Raw genomic sequence first — 22626 nt, 5'->3', positions numbered from 1 at the left:
CATTCAGACCTTGCTTACAAATCATCATTTGAAATTATAAGGCTAGCCAACACTGCTGAAATGAATGTGCCAACACTGTCAGAACAAACAAGAGCCGTGTGAAGAAGCCAGTCTTTGTTCATACTTTTCAATCTATGATATTTTTCAGGCCCAAGTATTTTATCATACACTGTCCATGCTTTTAAAGTGTGTATTAATGTTTCTATTTCAATTCAAATTTCCAACCAATGACTAAATTGGCAACACTGTAACTAGTTGACCACTTGTGTGTGTGGGCAGGGGGAGGGAGAGGGGGATTGAGGAAATTCAGGGGGTGGGGTTGCACCCCCAGTGGGTGGGTGTAAGGAAATCCCTGGTACTCAGTCCCATTGTATAGACCTGTTCAGAGCTGTTTTTAGAAACATCCCTATCCTTACAGGACAGCAGGAGCACTCACTTTGCACGGACCTTGCATGTGCAACCTCCTTTAATAGGTGCTACTATTGCCTTTCTGGTGCATGTCTTAGGAGACTGGATATGTATCCATATACTCCGTCGTGCACAGCATTCATGCTCTTGAAACACACACAAGCTCATTCTTGCACGATCTGGGCCTGCTGTGGCAGTCCTTCATTGGACTTAAATGCCACTGAAGTCTAGGGTGATTCTAGCCTGTGCAATGGCTGGAAAGCTCAGCTACAGCTTGGCAGCGGTTTCTGTTCAGAGCTGCACCACTCCATGGGAAGCTGCAAAGGCAGGATTTTTTCCAGAGCACCCAAGTGCATAAGGGGACATATTTCTCCCTGTGAGATTCTCCCACTTCGCAGACCAGTGCTGGGGGCGTGCTTTAGAGCTGTGGGCCAGGGCACCTTCAGGAACACAGGAGGGTAGTAGAGTCCCTCTCTTTCCCCAAGTGTAGGCATTGCATTTGGACCCAGACCCTGTGTGGCTCCTTGTGTCTCTCCCCCACCCGCCTAAAGATCAACCAGGATCTGGTCTGGTAAGACCTGCAGGTTGGGCCCTGGCCAGTTTTCCTTCAGAAGATTTATTTCCCTTTAATTTCCTCTAGCTTACCCTGCCCCCCCAAATGCCTCCCCACTAGATCATAGACCCTCAGGCTAGGGACAGACTTCCATTTACTTGTAAAGCACCAGACCTGCCTATGGCTCTGGATAAACGGCAAAAAGTGTGTGTGTGTGTGTGTGTGTGTGTGAGAGAGAGAGAGAGAGAACTCTGCAAGGATGTGCCCAGTTAGCCATTTGATCACTGCTGGTGAATTAACTAAACGCATACTTGACAACTTACCAAATATTTTGTGAGACTTGAGTGTGTGGGTTCCTACCCTCATAGTCTTCATGTAATTGAAGAGCATCCCAGTGCCAGAGGACAAGAGGCTCCTTGATATCTGGTGGAAAGTTTCAGGTGTATCTGATATGTGTCATGTAAGGTGTCACTGGAAAGCTAAGAACACACAGATTATGAACATTCTTTTGTGGCTGGCATATGCATGGTAAATGTGGCACTAAAATGTGTTTACCAGGCTGTGGAGTGAGTAAACAGGTTTCTCTCAGACAAAGGACTGATGTCTCCAGCCAGGTGTCAGAATTGACTTGTAAGCGTAGGTCAAAGGCCCCTTTCATTTGCATCAAAGGGGGCAGGAACAGATCAATTCGTATTATAGAAAACACCAGTGGAGGAAGAAACTAGCATAAACCTTCCTTCACCACCAGACTCTACGTCACCTTTCTCACACGTCCAGTGAACTCTACCCGGGGAGGGAGGGTAGACCAACATTCAGAAAAATCCCTTTCAGTGGTTAACTGGGCTACAAAAGTGGGGCAAAGAACTCTCCCACCCCTTACCTTTTCACCTAACAAGACAAAGAAACTGAGCACTTTATCTTTGGAGAGAGATCCTGACCAGAGAGGCGGTCTGCCACCTTGCTGGAAAAAGTGTCTGCTAAGTTTTACCTGTAAAAGCAGCAAAGAGTCCTGGGGCACCTTATAGACTAACAGACGTATTGGAGCATGAACTTTTGTGGGTGAATACCAACTTCGTCGGATGCATGCATGCATCCAACAAAGTGGGTATTCACCGAGGAAAGCTCATGCTCCAATACGTCTGTTAGTCTACAAGGTGCCCCAGGACTCTTTGGAATGTTACTTTATATATTTTAGGGCCACTTTCCTGGCTTGCTGGTAAGATGTCAACTGCTCATCTAACCAAAGCAGCCCTAGTGTTTAAAGGACTGAATGGCCATCAAATGGTTCTGGCCCATCTAATACTCATTCAGGGTGCTTTTTATTCCTGAATCACTTCTCTTAACTCCCCTGGCCCAATTGCACCCCCAATAATAATACACCCTGCTCTTTCCTCTTCCTCCAACTGCAAAGGCGCCAACTCAGATTCACAGTGGATTTCCCTTTCACGGGTGCTGAGAAGAAGCCCCAGATTATTATAATAAGTAGCAGCATTGGGTGGGTCACAGACAACCCAGGCTGGCTGTGCGGCTTGTGTGCACTGCCTGGCGGGGAGGGGTTCAGGCACCCTCCCCATTCATGCAGTGAGCTGCGCCCGGCAGCCAGAGGCCCAGGGAGACGCAGCCCTTTACTGGCCCCTCCTTGGCTGGAGCCGGCGCTTCAGCCTTGGCCGCCCTTGAGCCGGAGCCTGTCCTTGCTGGCGGCTCCGCCATTCAGGCTTAAGCCGCGAGCCGCAACATCTGTCGCTAGCCCAGCCAGCGGCGGAGAGCGCTGCAGCCCCGCGGCATCTGCGGGGCCGGAGCCCGTCACGTGGCCCGGCCGGCTGGGATTAGTCGCGTCGTGCTGCAGCGAAAAGCCGCGGTGATTATCCGGGGGAGGCGGCTGGAGCAGAGCGAGCGCGGGCGGAGGGAGCCGGTCGCTGCAGCCACATGGCCGCGGAGCGCTGCAGCGGGCGCCTAGCCCCGGAGCAGGCGCTGGCCGGGAGCTGTGCCCAGGCTGAGTGCGGGCCGCGGAGCATGTCCTATCTGCGGCCCCCGGGCAGGGACCTGGAGCGCTTCGACGGGCTCTCTCTCATTTACTGGTAAGCGGGCTGCCGCCCCTGGGCTGGCCCGGCCGGGCCACTAGGAGCCGAGCGCTGGCACAAAGGGTGGGGCGGGGAATTTCTAACGCGGGTGGCGGGGAAGGGACCCATCGCGGTGGGGTCTCGAGGAGAATGCAGTGACTTGTGACCGGGGAAGGGCGCTGCATGGAGTCGCTTTTTAGGGCTGCTGAAAGGAGAGGAGGTGCATTCCTGTAACTCCCTTCTTCCAGCCACCCTTTACAAGGCTCGATTATTTTCATAGATTCTAGGACTGGAAGGGACCTCGAGAGGTCACGAGTCCAGTCCCCTGCCCTCTTATTTAAGCCTGGCAGCCCCTACACTCCAGCCCCCTTCCTCTGTGAGATGGGTCACTGGGCTTGGCTTTATAGTTGGGGGAATTGAAGTAGAGCAAGGTGAAAAGCTTTGCCAAGGGTCCCACAGAGGTGGGAATAGCTCCCCAAAGCTTTTGGCTCCCAGCCCCTGTGCTCCAATGCTAGTTTTGTGATCTCTTTCTAAGCCAGTAGTGTTTGTTTAGAACAGTAAGTGTGCGCAAAACATCTAGAAAGGGCCATTGCAGCCTTGTCCCCAATGGCTCCAGTAGAGATGCTCCAGTAGAAAAGGCAGCAGAACTGAACTGGTTCCCTGCTCCGAGACTTTTACACTAGAAGGGACTGAGTTTAAAAGATACGTTTGTCAGCCAACTTCCGTGTGTGATACCCTAGAAATTCTAAGCTGGTACCTGGGATATGCTAACTCCCTAGCTTGAGATCATAAAAACAAGAGGCCTTAGCACTAGGAGAGCTCAGTGATATTCTAGGAACCTGCACCAATACTCTCGCCAATTACTTCCAGTCAGTTTGATAACTGGAGAACCACCCCGTGGAAGGACAAATGCAACTAAAAATGACTTAAAATAAAAAAGTAGTCTGTGGCGAGAAAAGGGAGAGGGTTTGATAGACTCTGGAGCTGAACTGCTGCTTTTTGAACAGTCCTTATTCCAGGACACTAACAAGCAGAAAATGGGTCCGACTCCGAGGATCCCTTCAGCTTGTGGAGTCATTTGTCCTTCTGCTCCCATTCAGAGCTGGTAGCATTTTCCATCCATTTTGCCTAGATGTAAATAGCGGAACATGGTCTAGGCGAAGGGTATCAGGCCCCTGGAGCCTGCTGCACAAGTTCAGTCTGAGACCGTCAATGAAATGAGTGGTGGTATCTGGTCAAAGGCAGATGCACACAACATATTCATGTGCAACTGGCAGTACCTCGCTATGGGTCTGATCCGAAGTCCAATGAAGTGAATGGAAGGCTGTTTTGAATTGGGCACTAAAAAGGAGACCAAGTAGCTTGGATGCTCAATTCTCTCTAAATTCCACCTGAGGTTGAGTAAACTAGTTAATTTCCCAAATGGGGCAGTTTAAAGGAAGCCTTCCTGGTACAGTGCATGACTCCTGCATTCCATATGCAAATACAGTTGCCAACATAAATTGGTAATGTGCTGGAAATACAGTGCTTTACATAGTGGGTCCAGCTGGTGTCATTCCAAGTAGGTCCATTGTCCTCAGACGAGTTATGCCAACTTGCCACCTGCTTAAATCCATCCCAATATCTAATTAATTCTCCAGGGCTGGTAAGTAGTAGTAACCCAACTGCAGAGGAGCAGATAGGTTAAGGAACTTGGCCACAGCCCCAGAATCAGTGTCAGAACCAGGCTTGGCCCCAGGAATTCTTGATTTGCTCCCTGATGCTCATACCATGCACAGAATGACGCACGCAATTTTGGTTCTGACAGGACATTTGATACTGTAAGTGCTTGGTTAGAAAAGTAATTATTTTATTAAACTGGCAGTAAATATACAAGTGTGTTTAAAACCTCAGAAAGGGAGAGCCTGGTGTTACTGAAACCAGTCAGAAATGAATGACAAGGGCCTGGTGCATCCCTCAGCTGGTGAGTGTGATCAAGAACATGTCTGGCTTTCTAAGGTAGATGCTTCCATGAAGCAGAAAATCTGGGCAGAGGAAAGATGGCTAATATCTAATTGTAAATATGGTACATAGACTTTTATATGTGGGACCTGCTCCAGTGTGCACTGACGCCAATGGGAGTGTTTCCATTGACTTGAATGGACCCAGTTTGGGTCCATAGTGCGACTGACTTCACTGGCTGATGAATTATGGATTCAGTGGGCTGGAACCTCAGCTGGTGTGACCTACTGTAGCTCTGTTGACTTCAGTGGCGCTATGCTAGTTTTCCCCCAGTTGAGGATCTGGCCCTGTATTTCTAGTGACGTGAGACATGTTCAGTGGGTTTTGCCTTTAGAAGCAATCCTGAGCTTTCTGAACAGGACTTTCTCTTGCCTTTGCTAGAAATAATTCACCTTTTATGTCCCCATAATCCCATAAAGGTTTCATTAGATGCCTTATAAGGAAGAACCTAGTAAGAGGAAACTAACCTCTTTAACTGTTTCCAAGAAATTTGTTTTCTTTGATGGTTTAACAATTGAATGTTGAACTAAAAGTAACAGAGATTTGTGCGGCTCCCACTGGAATTCATTAGCAAATTCCTTCCAGGAGGGGTGGAGAATGTTATAAGCAAAGAATATTTTTGGTTTGCTTAGTTGCTTTTTCAGCTGCAGGAAAAATTGTTACTCCTGTAAGAACTTAAAACCCTAGAGATGCTTCCACAAGGAGAGTGAAGTCTGGACTTTAATCCAGATTTCCAGTTTCCATCATGTCACTATATGTATTGAATACGTGCAAAAGGTGCATCTCAGTCCTGCAGGGTGCACTATAATAATAAACAGTCATTTGTTTTCAGGCACACAGAATTGTGTGAGATGCCTCCAGGAATAAGCAAAGACATTGTACATTCCCAGAATCATTCCTTTTTAAAACCTGTGCAGTGTCATCATCTGCTCCTGAATTTGGCTCCCTCATGACTCCACCTGAACCACCTAATGCTCTTAGTGACACTCCAGTGTGTGTATTCAGTGTTGACTATGCTGACTTTAGTTCTGGAACTCTGATTTTACACCTGTATGGTGGAGAGTGGGATTTGGCCCAGCATCTCCAACTTCGTGGGAGTGGAAATACTTGTGAGCATAGGGAGGTCTCTAGATTATTGCTTGGTAGGTAAAAGTGTGCGGGATGGCTTCTGGGCCCTACAGCCTCCTCTTAGGCCTTGTCTACAAGAGCAAGCTTTGTACCAGCAATTGGCTGTAAGCAGAGCTTTGGAACAATGGTGGAAGCAAGAAGCACCCCTGACCTCCAAATTTGCTCCTTGGCTTGTAGTGAGCATGCTCACACAGACTGAGCATGCTTAGTAATATTTGCTGAAGCTGCTGCCCTCACTCTGCCCCTCCCCACCACTGTTGGTAGGTACAAGTCATCTCTGGTGGAAGCTGCAGTGCAAACAGGACTCAAGTGTTTTTTTATCAGCACGTCCCCATGGAAGAAAGAATGACCTAGTGGATAGGACACTAAGCTGGGCCCCGGGAGACCTAGGTTCAGTTCCTGGCTTAGTCACAGATTTTCTATGTGAGCTTGGGCAAAGCCTTTAATTTATCCAGTGCCTCTGTTCCCTGTGTACAAAATGGGGGCTTACACTTTCCTGCCTCATATGGGTACAGTGAAGGTAAAATCCACTCACAGTTGCGAGGCTCTCAGATTCTATGATAGTTAAAGAGGAAGGATGGTCCAGTGGTTAGGGTACTAGCTAGAGAGGTGGGTTCAACTTCCTGTGGGACCCTAGGCAAGTTAGCCTCTCTGGGGCTCAATTCCCCATCTGTAAAATGGGCATAATAGCCCCCCCCCGGGATGTTGTGAGAATGAAGCTATTAAGGATTGTGAGATGCTCAGGTACTATGGTCATGGGGGCCATCTGAGCACCTAAAGTAGATAGAGGGCTATACAAGTTCCTAGACCAGGGATCGGCAACCTTTGGCGCGCGGCCCATCAGGGAATCCACTGGCGGGCTGGGATGGTTTGTTTACCTGCAGCATCCACAGGTTTGGAAGATCACAGCTCCCACTGGCCACGGTTCGCTGTCCCAGGCCAATGGGGGCTGCGGAAAGTGGGGTGGGCTGAGGGATGTCCTGGCTGTCGCTTCCCGCAGCCCTCATTGGCCTGGAACGGCCAGTGAAAGCTGCAATCGGCCGAACCTGCGGATGCGGCAAGTAAACAAACCGTCCCAGCCTGCCAGTGGATTTCCCTGATGGTTCGCCTGCCAAAGATTGCTGATCCCTGTCCTAGACAGACGCACTGTTAGACAATGACAACCTGCCTAAATGTTTTAAAAAACACCCTCCACAAAACCCACCCCATTAGTGTATCTCCACATTCTGTGGGCATGGTGCCAAAGTCACTCAGAACTCACCTGACTTCATTTTCATTGGATTGCAAATCGGGTGGGTGAAAACCTTCCTTTCCCTGGAAGTTTACTATCCTCTCCAGTACACAATTTCAGACCCAACCCTGTATCCGGAGAAAAGATCTGTGGGATTTATCTGCCTGTAGTTGGGGAACAGCTGAAGAAAGGGAGGGGAAGACTTTGTGCAGCAATGTGCCCAGCAGAAGCTGCTCTGCTTCTGCTACAGTATGTGTCTGATTAGTCCTGTTGATGCATCAGAAAAATTGTTGGCTCAAGGGAAAGCCAAGCTCCCTCCAGGACCCCCAGTGTATGAAAAGTGCCAGATGGGCTGGGTTGTGTTCTGCTGGCCTTACACTTTGCTTAGGATTTTGTCTAGGAAGCAAGCTCTTCAGGGCAGTAAACAGATGGCAAGTGAGATAATGCTGCCCCATCACTTCGATAAATGTGGCCCAACTCTGCCACTGATTAAAAGATTAATTTGTTAGAGTGTCTGGAATGAATGAATGAATAGATTAACTAAACCAACCCATACCCTGGTACTTTTTTACAGTCACTCCTGCTGGGAACTGACACTTGGGCAACCTTTCCCTTGCACTGATGAGTGAACAGAGCAAGTTCTAAAATCTGTGTCCTAGGCAGTGATTAGTGTGCAGGGACTGGAAGCCGGCACCCTTAGGTTCAGTTCTGCGCTCTCTTGCTGTGATCTTGGGCATTTAATTTCTCTTCTCCGTGACTCTGTTTTCCCATCTGTAAAATGGGCGCAATACTGCTGGCCTACCTGGGGACATTGGGACTGATTGAAAGCCCACTGAAGTCAGTTGTTGGGATTTGGATTGGGCTCAACTGTGAGGCTTAATTCATGAATGCTTTATAAAACACTTTGAGATCTTCCAGTGGAAGTGAAGTCAGATTTGTAAAACTGTCATAGAATGTACACCTTAGATGCAAATATTCTCCTCTGCAACAGTGAGGATAAAACAAATGAGAAATTATCTGCCCATCAGTCATGATGACTTGCCTTGGCTGGATAGATTTTTTTGCCTTGTCATGTTATTTGTATTGTGCTAGCATCTAGGGGCCCCGATCATGGACCAGGACCCCATTGTGTTGAGGGCTGTACTAACATGGAACAGAAACACAGGTCCTGCCCCAATGAACTTACAATCTAAGTATAAGACAAATGACGATGGGTGGTGTGATACAGCATGGCCAGAGGGCAGCATGAGAGTGTTAGCAGGGGCCTTATTCCCTGCCAAGGGAGGAAGGTTTGCTCTGTAGATGTTAGTTAGAGCACCTGATCATTAGAGCACCTGACTCCATGTAGAGGCACTGGACTTCCAGTCATGTGATAATTAAACCCCCTTGCTTCTAGCCAGACAGCTGTGGGAGTTGAAGGAGGAGGTTGATTGAGCGCACCAGTGTGGGTTGCAGAGGGAAGGGCAAGGGAGGGTGAGGACGGTGAAGGGAAATAGAAATAGAATAGAAATAGAACTGAATAGATGAAATAGAAATAGAAATAGAAAATGTTAGGAGGATGCTGTGGTGGATTGTTGAAGTCCAGAAGAAACCCTAGGTAAGGGGCACCCGGTGGAGAGGGAGGCAGAGCCCTTCACAAGTGAAGGGAGGGAAGAGGGAGTAACCCAGGGGAATGAACCTAAGTCAGTGTCACCAACAACCTCAGGGCCCTGGGTTGGGACTGGGTAGAGGGCTGGGCCCATGGTCCCTCCCTCTCATTCCTCTTCCAGACAATAGGGAGTAATTAAGAACTGGTTTAGAGGCAAGCAATAGTGCCCTGAACCTACCCCAGAGAAGAGAGAGTGCGAGACCCAGCAGAACAGTACTGACAATTTGCCACAGTGGATTCAGACAGATGGAGGGCACACAAAGAAACAATGAGATGATACTGCTCCTCATGACCAGGCAGTGATCTCGGCACACCAGCTGCCTGACCACTGTGGAGTTTGTCCCAGCAAAGGAGGGATTTGAAGGGGGCCAATGAAGTAGCTTTGTAGATGTAGATCTCCCTTGCTGAAATACAGCCAGGACCTGAATGAGCAGTAACACGGTGCAACTGGGCTGGAGAAAGGAATCAAAGATGGGAAGCCAAAGGAGTCAAGGGCAGTGCTGCTGATATAGGGAGGGGCAGGGAAAGGGTTGTGATGGGTGAGAACAAGAATGACTAAAGAGAAAGGAGAGCAGAAATGGGGAGGAAAAGAGATGAAGGAAAGAGTTACTTTTGATGCAGGGGTGATTTGAGAAAAATCAGATTACCGTTCAGGAGCAACTGGAATGTTTCTGAGCTCCTTGCAAGATTGGGGTTGTGAGGAGGGAGAGATGAAACCCGCTCAGCCACTGTGGGGTGGGGCAGCTCCTAGACAGGTCATGAGAGCTATTATATTACTTACGCTGCAAGCTCTGTCGGGCAGGGACTGGCCACCACTCTGATGGCCCAGCAGCTGGCACAGGGAGGCTCCTCAATGGTTGGTCTGGAAGCACTGCTGCCAGAAACGTGACTGAGTGATAATGGTTAAAGGGATCTGGTATGAAGGCCAAGCCATAACAGGGTTCAAAAAAGAACGAGATAAGTTCATGGAAGATAGGTCCATCAATGGGTATTAGCCAGGATAGGCAGCAATGGTGTCCCTAGCCTCTGTTTGCCAGAAAATGGGAATGGGCAACAGGGAATGGATCACTTGATGATAACCTGGTCTGTTCATTGCCTATGGGGAACCTGGCACTGGCCACTGTCGGAAGACAGGATATTGGGCCAGAAGGACCTTTGGTCTGACCCAGTGGGGCCGTTCTTATGTCTGGCGTTTTCCTTCTCCAGCCAATGAATGAAGTGTTGGCATCACCCATTGGCTTTGGTGGCAGAAGATGGCATCAGCAGCTGACAGACTGCCTTGCAAAAGCAGACACTGTGTGGGAGGAGGCCTTGGTGGGCATAAAGAGAAATGGGGCAGCTGCTGGGTAGGCTTGTAAAGAAAAATGCACACAGTATTGCCTGGGACTGGCTCCTGTTGTCAGGTATGCCTAGGTAGCTCCATTGACTTGAGTGGAATTATTACTGATTTAGCCCCAATTCTACAAGTTACAATGCCTGGAGAAGCCCCTTCATGCTTCCTCCCATGGTACCTGAGGCCTCACAGGCCCTTTGGCTTCCTCGGGGCTTAGCATAGAGGCCCACCCATTGCAGAATCAGGCCCTTATGCCGGTCCATCAGGCAGATTTGATCCCTTTCAGCCTGAGAACATGAGACCTGTCTCTCAGAAGGCAATGAGTGTTATGCCGTTTGTTCCCCACAGGGGCAGGGTTCCATCAATCACTAGAACAAGCGCTGGTCTCAATTTTCCTGATTTTTGTTTTTGATTCCTATTTTGATCAAAAGTCTAATTTGGACCAAAAAGAAAAGGAAGAAAACTTTCCCACTTCCCTCTTTTTCCCAGCCAGCTCAAGGGCTGTTAGAAGTTTTTCATACATCAAAAGCTCGACAAAAAAGGTTGGTGAAACGAGCCATTTTTTGCCACGGGGAAACCCAAGAAACTGTTTCAACAAAATGTTCTTCATGATTTTTCTTTTCATATTTCCACTCTCTGAAGTTAGATCTCCTTGGAGCCAGAGGGTCAGATCCTCGTCCTAAGGAAATCTATGGGCTTTGTCCCACTAAATCAAATGGGACTAGGATTTGGCCCAGAGAACTTTATTTTAACATCCCTGTTCCTTTCTGTGTCTACACTTACCTTCGGAGTGATCAATCCAGCAGGGGTCAGTTTATTGCATCTAGTGAAGATGTGATAAATCGACCGCCGAGCGCTCTCCCGTTGACTCCAGTACTCCACGGAGCGAGAAGCGTAGGTGGAGTTGACAGGGGAGAGTTAGCAGGTGGCCTATCACAGTGAAGACACCGCAGTAAATAGATCTAAGTATGTCAACTTCAGCTACATTATTCACGTAGCTGAAGTTGCGTATCTTAGATTGATCCCCCCCAGACCCGGCTCCAGCCACCAACTCAGCAAGTAGGTGCTTAGGGCAGCCAGGGGGAAGGGGCGGCCAAAGCGAAGGAGCAGCAAGTCGGGCTCTTTGGCGGCAATTTGGCGGCTGGTCCCTTGATTCCTCTCGGAGGGAAGGACCGGCCGCCGAATTGTCACCAAAGAAGAAAGTGGTGTGGTGGAGCTGCCGCTGATCGCGATCGCAGCTTTTTTTTTTTTTTCTCTCACCACTTGGGTTGGCAAAAACCCTGGAGCCGGTCCTGATCCCCCTCATGCCGCCCAGTGTAGAGTAGGCCTCTGGCAGCTGCTTCTCCTTCCCTGCTGCTTCTCTTCCTTGTACAGTGAATTTTTCAGTGGGCTTTGGATTCATTGGGACTTATTTCCCTTTGGTTTCCTGCTGTTGGCCTCTTATTTTCCCCGATTAATTTGCTGCTCATCAGGGGACCCAGACAGCTTAACCCAGAGGACTGAAAGTATTTGCAGGCTGGCAGACGGAGTCTAGACTGGATGCCTGGGGAGAAAAGGGATTTTAGCTTTCAGTTCTTCCTGTCTGGAAGGAACAACCTGCTTCTGTTAATAAGTTTATAACCAGTGAAATCCTGTGGCTGAGGGGATTCGGAAACCTGGGGACTTTGTAATCCTGTTAACCCTTAATACATCTGATTTGCTGACTGAGTTAGAGCTGATTGATTTTAGCTGGGGTATTTTATTTTTCTTATTATTTGTGTGTGTATCAACTTGTTTACTTGAATGAATACAATATTTTTTTTAGATACAGCTGAGTTTCCGCTGCATTTAAAATAGGTTTCCTTATAATTCAGGGCAAGAAAGAATGTGTGTATGTAAATCTGTATGTTTGTGTACGTACACACACACACACTGGATTGGAGTCAAAATTAGATCTATAGTTCTTGATTCTCTAGTCTCTCACGTCAGTGGGGTTACACCAGTGTAACTCCAGAATTGTACCAATGTAACAATGAATTGGGCATGTTGTGTTTATTTCATTCTTTGTACAATATGTTGTCTAGGGAACTTGGTGCGACATAACTGAGAAAAATGGCTTAATAAGAGTAAAAGAAAAGATGTATGAATAGTAATAATAGGAGAGACCTTGCAAAGCTATTAGTCCTCACACTTCAAGGTATAAACTAATCATGAACTAGTGTCATGAAAATTTCCTAACCCATTAGTACGTTCTTGGACTGTTAGATGCACTATAGGGTTTTACTGTCCTCTCATGCATTTGGCTTTGGCCTGTGTCAGACGGGACAGTAGGCTAGATGGACTCTTGGTGTGATTTAGATTGGCAGTTTGTATGTCTTTTGTGCAGACCTAGCAAAAATGCTACATGAATGTCTTGACAGAACTATGTTGCAGGAGACCCAGGCAGAGCTGTCTGCTCACTGAAGGTCAGATAAATAGTAGCATGAATTTTGAGGCTCCCCCGTACTCGGTTGGAATACTCCCTTACTCCCCGAGTAGTCTCACTGGGGGCTGTGGGAGCATTTGTGGATGTGTTACTATGCAGCCACGACTGGGTGTATGAGACTCGTGCCCAATGGCAATGATGAGTTTTAGAGGAAGGTGAGAGAAGAAGAGCAAATACTAGCCATCTGAAGTGTGGGGGACGCTCTGCATCATGTCTGCAGTGACCTCTGATCATGGCTGGGATGTGGTATGGGTGAAACCTTGGAAGGGGGACATCAAAGGGCAGCAGTGCATGTTTCCGTCTTTGGAAAAACATGAGATAAGCAGACATGACTGTCCCCTAGACCTTGGAGGGCAGTAGGGGTGCTGGGAAGGGAAAGCTGTAAGGAGCTCTAGAGAGCTGCAGGCAGATTTGGGCCAATAGGATGGAGGGAGCATGAGGCTGTAAAATTAAACCATCAAAGCAACCTCAGAAACTGTTCAAGGAAGGAGGCTAGAGCCTTTTGTTTGTCCACAACAGCCACTTAAACTAAGCAGATCCATTTCTAAACGGCTGGGAGATTAGACTCCAATTATAGAAAGACAGAGTTTCTGACTCCCCCAAATTCCAGCGAGCTAGAAAAGCAGATTAACCTTTTGCTTTGTGAGAGAAGGTTCGGAGCAGCAGAGCAAGGATCCCAAATGTGGGGACAGTCCCAGTCCAGCTGGACTTGGGGTCGTATTGAGGAACATGCCGCAATAACTCGAGTCGCTTTGAAAGAAAAAAGAGCTTGTTAAAGCTTCCAAAAATGAGATATTTACATTCAATTAGTCTTGATCTCAAGTCAACACATCTGGTGATTTGGACTGAAACATGTTGGTACATACAGTACTTATAGAATGTTTGTCTCATTTGGATACATGGGTACTGTACAAATTTCCTATTTCCCTTTACCCGTTGGCAGGGTAAAGTGCAAAAGTGTAACTAGATTAAAAAAAGAATTAAATAAGTTGATGGAGGAGAGGTCTAGCAGTGACTATTAGCCATGATGCCCAGGCTCTGACTGCCAGATGCTGCTACTAGACAACAGGGGATGGATCACTGGATAATTGCTCAGTTCTGTTCATTCCCTCTGGAGCACCTGGCATTGGCCACTGTCAGAGGACAGGATACTGGGCTAGATGGGCCATTGGTCTTACCCTCTATGGCCGCTCTTATGTTCTTAGAGGATGTTTGGGGTGGGAGGAGAGGGAAGGGAAGCTAACCAGATGAGGCATTTTTTCTATGTGGAAATATTGAACTTTGAAGGGGCATATCAAGATGTGTATTTTACTTAAGGGGAAAGTCTAGCGATTTTGAAAGCCGTCTCTCAAAGTTGCTTCGGTTTATAAACCCATATTTGTTTGAGGTTCTTCAGTCCCCAAAGAGAAGGATTGCACAGGACTTTCTATATGAAGTTGGATTGACTACTTTTGATTTCCTCCTGAAAACAACTACACGTGCTATCTTAATAGTTAGTGAAATTTGAAAACTGTGTTGGGATAATGGCTGCATGAGAGGTTCTGTGTGACTTTTTTTACTTATTCAAATAATCTACACAATCTAAGTATAGACAAAAATATTATCGAGGAGCCAGATCCTGAAATCTTTGCTCATTCAGTCACCCCTTGGGTTTAGTGGGATGTTGTCTGATTAGTGACTGAATAATAACGGAACAAAAACTTAGTTAAGATGAATAGACTTGGGGGTCAAGTGGATAATCAGCTGAACATGAGGAGCTCCCAGTGCAGTGATGTGGCCAAATGGACTAATGTGGTCCTTGGATGTGTAAAGAGGGACTATCAAGTGGGAGTAGAGTGTATATATCACCTCTGTTTTGGCATTGGTGTGACCACTACTGGGATACTGTGACCAGGTGTTATGTCAACAATTCAAGAAGAATGTTGGAAAAATCGGGGAGGGTTCAAAGAAGACGCACAAGAATGATGAAAGGGTTGGGAGACGTATCTAATAGTGGAAGACTCCAGGAGCTCAATCTATTTATATTTCCAAGAGACAGTTAAGGAGTGACTTGATCACAGTCTATAAGTACCTAAATGAGGAAGAGGAATTTCAAGAGCCCTCTCTTGTCAATCTAGCAGAAAAAGGCTTTAACAAGTTCCAAGGCTGGAAGTTGAAACCAGATCGATTCAGATTAGAAATAAGATGCAGACTTTCCACAGGGAAGGTAATTAGTTTACCAAGGACTGCGGTGGATTTTCCACCACCGGAAACTTTAAAATCAAGACTGGATTTTTTTTCCTAAAAACCATGTTCTAGTTGAAGCAGGGAGTCCTCTGGCCCATGTCGGGCAGGAAGTCCTACTACAAGACCAGAAGGGACCACGATGGTCACTTAATCTCTGAAACTATGAATTTATTTTTAGCATTGTGTCGTGTGTGCAGCGCAGCGTGTCATTGTTCTAACTGAGCCACAGCAGTTATAAGCCTAGTTTTTTCACAAGTTCCCCCCACATCCTTGTAGAGGCAGGGATGGGAAGCAAGCCTCCTTGGGCCACTTCCAAGAGAATTACTGTAAGTGAACCACACCAGATGAAATGGCCAGGGGCACAGGCAGCAGCGGGGCTAAAGCTAACGTCACACCTGCTGCAATCATTTGGTGTTCACTGCTCGTTCCCACTCATAGGTGTTGTCTTTGTGATTGCTGCCATCTTGGCCAGCACAGTGGGGATTGATGTGGGAACCCCCAGAGCTAAAAGCATAAGCTGCTACAGCCCCTAGAGCACTTGAACAGGAGCTATAACAGACTCCTGTCCTCCGTGAAACAGGCACAGGGAGACCTAGTTTTAGCAGGTTTTTAGCTGTCTGAGGGGGAACCTAGGATTTACCTCAAGCAGCTAACATGCATTAACAACAACAGCCCTGTCTTCTCTGTGATTTGAATGTGTTAATAGGCACCCTTTCCCCAAGTGTAGACATGGCCTGAGGAAACACCAGTGTAGGTTGGAGGGGAGTCAGGGTCAGAGCTGGCTTTTTGATCCAGCATCGCTCTGTGTGTGTGTGTGTGGAGAAGAAACCTGCAGATACTGAGGATAAAATCAGAGGCCCTCCTTTCCCTAGCATTCACCACTACCCCTAAACCTCTTGAGAAAAGGGGACAAAATGGAAGGCCCCTGAGCCCCTCCTCAACAGATCAATGATGAGAGGAGGATGCCTCAGGGTGGGAAGGACAGAGGCTCCGTGGATGTATGATGCTCATGGGAGAAGGATGCAGAATTCTGAGGCGGGGGATTTCTATATGCCCATTTCCTATATGCTCACTATAACAAAATGGTACATTCCCACAGGCAGGAAACCAGCTCCTCCCCAGCAGGAGTCTATTTGCTGCTTTACCAGATGCGCCTGTGTGCATCTGGGCGAGGTTAGGGCTGGTTTGCTCCCGGCTCCTCTGTGTACATTGGGAATGCTGGGGGTCAGCTAACTCGTGGTCCTATGTGTATCTGGGCAGTGCTGAGGGCTGGTTCACTGTCAGCCCCAAACGGCGGGTTCTAAATTCTCCCTCCTAATAGTCAAGGCAAGAGAGAGATTATTTATTTTACTTTGAGTCCCAAGTGATCAGGGGAAATGTAGGAGAAGGCAAAATACCGTAGATATCCTAAAGGCTGTGAATCCAGAATTCAAAACCATGCTGAGTTAGTTCTGTCCTTAGAAAGTTTGCAAGAACCCACCCACAGCTGACTTGCCCTGTTAGTAACTGAAAACCGCACTTCCCATACGTTCCTTTTATTGCTGATCTGGAGGGACCTGCCTGGACCTGAAAGATCTGTTTCCAGATTTTTCGCTCTCCAAATAGCTGTGAATTTTACCTCTCTTGAGCTTTACCCTGCAGTCCTGTGAGTCGACAGGAGCCCTGCCTGTGTTAAGGATGGGAGGATCAGGCCCTGAGCTGGCCCTCTGCTGAACCAGAAGTTGGCTTTGGCAGTCATGTCACTGACAAAGCTGTAATGTGACAATACTTCAGCGCTTCTCCGGCTAGCTGTACTGCTGGTCATCGAGAGAGGGAGGAAGCAGGAATGTTGCTACAGAAAGCAGGGTAGGCCAATCAAAGTCAGGATTTCTGGTCTCTCTAGAGAACCTAGGGTTATTTATCCTCTGTAGCCTATAAATCCTGGATTTCCCTGCACAGCTTCATCAGGGAACTGAAATTGCCTGGCTAGCACCTGGTAAAAAGCCATTGAGAGTGCTGCTACTCCAAACCTGAATGAGGCTGTTGTGACTGTTCTCAGTGACACAAACTATTAGTCGTAGTAACTGGATTTCTAGTACAGTAACTCCTTATTTAATGTTGTAGTTATGTTCCTGAAAAATGCTACTTCAAGTGAAGTGATGTTAAGCGACTCCAATTTCCTGTAAGAATTAATGTAAATGGGGGGGGGGTTAGGTTCCGAGCGGGGTCGGGGCATGAGGGCTTGCCCCATTCCGCCTGCCCAGCGCTCCAGCTAGGGAGTGGGGTCGGGGCATCAGGGGCTTGCCCACTCCCCAGCTGGAATGCTGGGCGGGTGGAGTGGGGCGAGCCAAACAATCTTATAATGGAACATTGCACGACTTTAAATTAGTATGTTCTTGAATAGATCAGCAGCCTAAAAACGAAACAATGTTAACCGGGACAACTTTAAGTGAGGAGTTACTGTACATACATCTGCCACCTGGTCCTTGGAGTTAATTTAACACTTTGAATATAGGCCTGATTCTCATTTACACTACAGCCTTTTTACACCACTTGGGCAATGTAAACGGGCCTTAAAGATTACATGTACCTAAGTGTTAATGAGACTCAAACCCTTGGGGAACATACTCCTCCTCGCTTTTGTGAGCAGCTTCAGCAGCAAGGCTAAGACTGTGTGAGGTTCTGAGGCTTTACGGTTGTCTCCAGCACTCCCTGTGAGCGCTGCAGGGGAGAGCTGAGGTACAAGGCGGGGGATGCAGGGGGGACGCGGGCACTGCTGTGCAGTACTTGTTTAAACCCATGTCCGATCCTCAGCCATATGGGCATTTCCTTATGATTGGCATTTTTAACCCAGGAGTAATCGAATTAACCCCTTCGCTACTGCTGGAAGAAATGGTGCATGCCCTGCAGCAGTTTCCTTGGGAGAACCTAGGGTGACCAGATGTCCCGATTTTATAGGGGCAGTCCTGATTTTTGGGTCTCTCTCTTATATAGGCTTCTATTACCCCCCTTCTCCCCGTCCTGATTTTTCACACTTGCTATCTGGTCACCCTAAACTGAATGTTGCCAGTTACAGGTGTGCTGGTCAGCACAGCATTTTTCAGACGTATCTGCCTTCTCAGTCTGCACTGGAAGGGATAAAATGTAACCGCTGGTCAGCACCCTCTCCCCAGCTCCCCTGTTCACCATCCTGCTGCTTTGAAACATCATATTTCTGAAAGCATCTCAATGCAAGGCCAAGTTCCTTCATGCTATAACCCCATTGCCTTCAGTGGATTTACACCACAGAGGACTTTGTCCCATGCTAGACACAGCCTTCCCACTAAATAAGCTTGGTCTTTGACTCTCACTGGTTTTTAACAGAGTAGCTGGGACTAACTTCAATGGACTCTCTTCTTATTTACTCCACTGAGGAGAATCTGCCCCGCAGCCTCTCTCCTGTGTGAGAAGGGGGAGGGGGAGCCAATCCTAATAGAAGATTAAAGCTGCAAACATACAAACTGCAGCAGAGAATAGCCGAGATGAATAAAACGCTGCCTCTGCATAGGTCATGTGAGTTTCCTTCCAGTGGTTAATGTGGGAATGCTGAGGCTATGACCTGCCATGTCATCCTGTACTGCTGACTGTGCCACCTAATCTGTTAACAGATTGGGTGATTAGAGAGCTGGATGATGCAAATAGCTGTAGTTATGGCAACAGGGAGAAAGGCCATAGCCCTTATGGGAGGTGTGTTTATAGCAGCAGCACTGCTGGAGGTTTAGGACTGAGATGTCTGGATAGCACGTGTTCTGTAGATGAATGAAATTAATAACGGGTAATAATAATTAGTCATTATTTTATTCCATAAGAATATGTTGCTGCTCTCCAGCCTAGTGGTTTGCAATACTCCTAGCATGCAGGTTCCTGTCACACAGGCTGATGGTTTATTTAGAAGTTGCTGTTTTAGTTCTGATAGGTAAATTCTTCAGCTGCTCTTAGTTAATACATTTCCAGGAGGCTTTGTAAGTTTAAAAGTCAGGACTTTGTTACTTTGTAATGAACTGATGTCTGTCTGTCTGTCTGTCTCTTGGAACTGCTCAGCTGGCTGTCAGAAACCCTATACTGTTATCAGTTACGGTGATTCTCCATTGCTAAAGTGATAGGGACCTATTCTTTTGGCATTCTAACTCTGCTGTCCCTGTGAAGTTTCTAATGACCCTGCTGTGTCACATTGGCTAGCCATGATTTCTCTATTGTCAAAGGTTTGTTACATTTTAATCGGGTTACACTTCACTTTGAACAATTTAATCAATATACTTAGCCATTTTTTTATTAATTTATCTGAAATTGTTCAATGAATAATATTTATGAAAATATTTCAGCCTATGGATAGCTTGCAGTGTCTTTTCACTCACTCACCAATGGGGGGAGAGAGAGTGTGTGAGTTTGGAATTCGTTACTGAAACTTTGTGGCTGATCACCTCAGTCAGATGCGGTTATTTTTTGTTTCTTCATTTGACTGCATTAATCTTTGTTCAAAATACTTTTGCTTCAGCCCTAATTTATCACAAAACAAATTTAGGACCTACATTAAAATAAACTTTGGCCAAACTCAGTATTTGCTTTCTGTAGCCATTTGTGCAAATGACTTTGGTCATACCATTTTTGTGGTAATTCCACGCAGGAGAGTGGAGTGATTTTTGTGTGTGTATTGAGAGGTGTATCTTTATATTTTAATATCACTAAGAAAAGATTCCGGAATTTGTAGCCTGTTGTAGTAATTGAGCCTATAAATTTACTTGAATTGTAAGTTTAAACTGTTCTTCGCCATCATGGCCACCACCCCCACCATCTCCTGCAGCTTTGTCATCCTGATCCTGAGAGATGCCCTGACCAGACCAGAGAAGGGCCCAGCTGATCCCGTGCTCCAGCTGAATCTCCGACACCATCTAGGATGAAATGGGATCGGATTTTGCCAACAAGAATAGCTTCAGTTCATTTCAACTAACTTCTCTTTTCGCCAAAAAGATATTTGCCACCTTCTAAGAGATTGAGAAACAAAGTGATTCCCCCTGCCTCCTCATAAAAACTCTCTCCAGCTTGAGGGAAAGGGAGCAAGGGATGTTGTTAAAATGAAAGCCTTATTAATACTTTACATTTCAAATGCTTTAACTGTTTCTCCTTTTCTTTATCTGTAATAAAAGGTTAAAGGATTTATGATTGTGTTTGCCATGGCACTAGGCAAACTAAAGCTTCTGTCGGCCAACCCTGGTTTAACATTTAAACAGTGACTGTGTTACGTTAACATCTTTTGGTCTGTTTATTCCATCTAAATTAATACAACATTTCTGACACCCCGTGTGGGGCCTGGAGGGTTAATACAGACTTAGAAGCTAACACCTTGGCAAACAAAAAATTGTTTTCAAAGTTAGTGTTAAACCAAAGAAAAAGGTTTTTAAATCCTTAAATATGCTGGTCTTTTTGAAAAAAGTTTGCGAAGCGAACTGTGTTTTGTTTTTTGCTTGTTAAAAAAGTTAGCTTTAAAACAGTTGTTAATGTTTTAAAATGACAAAGTATTTTTAAGAAAAAGCAAAAATAATAAAAATTAAGTGTTTTTAATTAAATTGCTAAATCAGACTTTTAAGTTGGCCTGGCTCTTGTGTTAACAAAATGCTAGCTTATACCAGGGCTGCTGCTGCATTAACTAGAAATTAAACTTCAAACCACCAAAAGGAAGAGTTGTTGCAACACCAAACATTTTGTAATTGTTTTGTCTTTAAAATGTTGTGCAATGTTTTTGTCCTGTTATGTTGTTTGTTTGTTCTGTGCATGTAAGACAGCAGAATGCTAGTGTGGCAGGTTAGCTTTCCTGTAAGAAGCTAAATTGCCATGATGGCCATTTTGTCCTCACAAATGTTGGTGGTAAAAGGTAGTGGCCAAGGTCTATTAGACAGTAAAAATGCCTGCAAATCTTTGCTGCCTTTGGGTGTTGCAGATGGCTCATAAATGCAAAACTAGTTCCAAAAGAACTTTGCTTTTTTTTTTTTCCCCCAAGAAAGCACCCCACTTAAATAAAAATGCCACCCGGGCTAAAGTGTTTCTCCAGGTAAGCAAGCTTAACTGTTGGTGCATACAATTTTTATGGTTTGTGTAAATTGTACAGCTTTCACTGTGTAAGCAGCAAAAAAGGGGAAAGCTTCCCCCCCCCCCATCTTTACCCATCTTGAGTGTACTGCCAAAGACACAAGATCTAGGTTGCAGTTTAACATGTTGCAAACATATAACAGCAGCAGTTTTAAGTTTTTTGTTTTGGCTACAAATCCAGTGAAATATAAGTTCTTACACTTTTTAGATGTTAATGAAACTTTATCTGTAACTTTTGTAATACTTAATCAAGTAAAACTTATAAACCCAATTTTAAAATAAATGTACAAACCTTAAAATATAACCAAGTACATGTTACCTTTCCTCTAAATGACTAAACTATTTTTTTGGTAACTGTAATTTTATGAAAAAATGTCCAATCCTAGGTGGAACTGGCTCATGGGAGCAATTATGTTGTAATAATTTGACCTACAAATTTACTTTAATTGTGAATTCAACCTTAAAAAGTGATTGTAGCTTCATAAAATGTCTCAGTAACCCATAACGACAAATGTGGAAGGTTAAGGATACAAAAGGGAGACAACCCCCCCCCCGAATTAGTTTAAGCAAAAAGGCCTACTACTGTAACTCAAGGAAGGAATGTGTTAAAATCATGCTAAGAAAACAATGAATAAAATATAAATAAAATAGTATATCAAAAACTAAGCTTAATTAGTAAACAAAATAATAAAGGAATGGGCTATTCCCCCCCCCTTCCTTTTTTTTAAATTAAGGATTTACAAAGAGGTCTTTAACTACTAAAACAAGCTTCACTCATGGCTGCCACCCATACTGTCTGCTGAAACCCTGGGCCTTTGTCATCCTGATCCTAAAAATGTCCTAACCAAACTGGGCCAAAGAAGAAAGACCCAGATGACATTGCCACCTTTTCTAGCTCCAGCTATGTTCCATACAACATCTAAAATAAAATCCTACTTAAACAATAGCAGCATCAGCTCATCTTAACTAACTTCTTTTCTTCCCCTCCCCCAAAAGACAGCAATCGCCAATCTTTAATATGAGCTAAAAATGGTTGGTTATGAATATTTTTTTCCTTCTGAAAAACTGTCCAGCTTCAAAAAAGGGTAATTTTTTTGCCCCAGAAGCCTTATTTTATACTTTACATTGCAAACACGTTAATTATTTTTCCTTTATTTTTATTTAAATTGTTGTATTTTATTATTAACATTAGCCATAATATTAAACCTAAATCTTAAACCTCTATATGCCAAACCTTGTTCAATATTAATCTGTATCTAAATTATATTAACACCTTTAGCCCATTTACTCCGGCTAGACTAATAGAACAAGCCTTGTGGCACATGCTGTTAAAGTATTTTACAGAGCACCATGAGCACAGTGACAGATCTGGAGGATCAGAGGAAGGAGGGGGCAGATCAGCCAGTGACCTGGCTGCACAGTGCAGCAGACCAGGCTCCGAGGTCATGCAATGAGTGAGCAAGCAAGATGTC

General features: G+C 45.7%; 1 protein-coding gene across 1 annotated transcript in view; it reads left to right on the top strand.

Moving 5' to 3' along the window:
* The first annotated feature begins 2961 nt into the window (after nt 1–2961).
* LOC116833282 (syntaxin-binding protein 4-like) overlaps nt 2962–22626 on the top strand; it is a 109449-nt gene continuing 89784 nt past the window's right edge. The window contains exon 1 of the mRNA XM_075069077.1: nt 2962–3039. Within this exon, the coding sequence (XP_074925178.1) occupies nt 2975–3039 (65 nt within the window). The 5' untranslated portion in view covers nt 2962–2974. The remainder of the gene's footprint in view (nt 3040–22626) is intronic.

Source organism: Chelonoidis abingdonii, chromosome 9 (assembly GCF_003597395.2).
Source record: "Chelonoidis abingdonii isolate Lonesome George chromosome 9, CheloAbing_2.0, whole genome shotgun sequence".
Taxonomy (NCBI): domain Eukaryota; kingdom Metazoa; phylum Chordata; order Testudines; family Testudinidae; genus Chelonoidis; species Chelonoidis abingdonii.
This window is presented reverse-complemented; position numbering and strand designations above follow the sequence as displayed.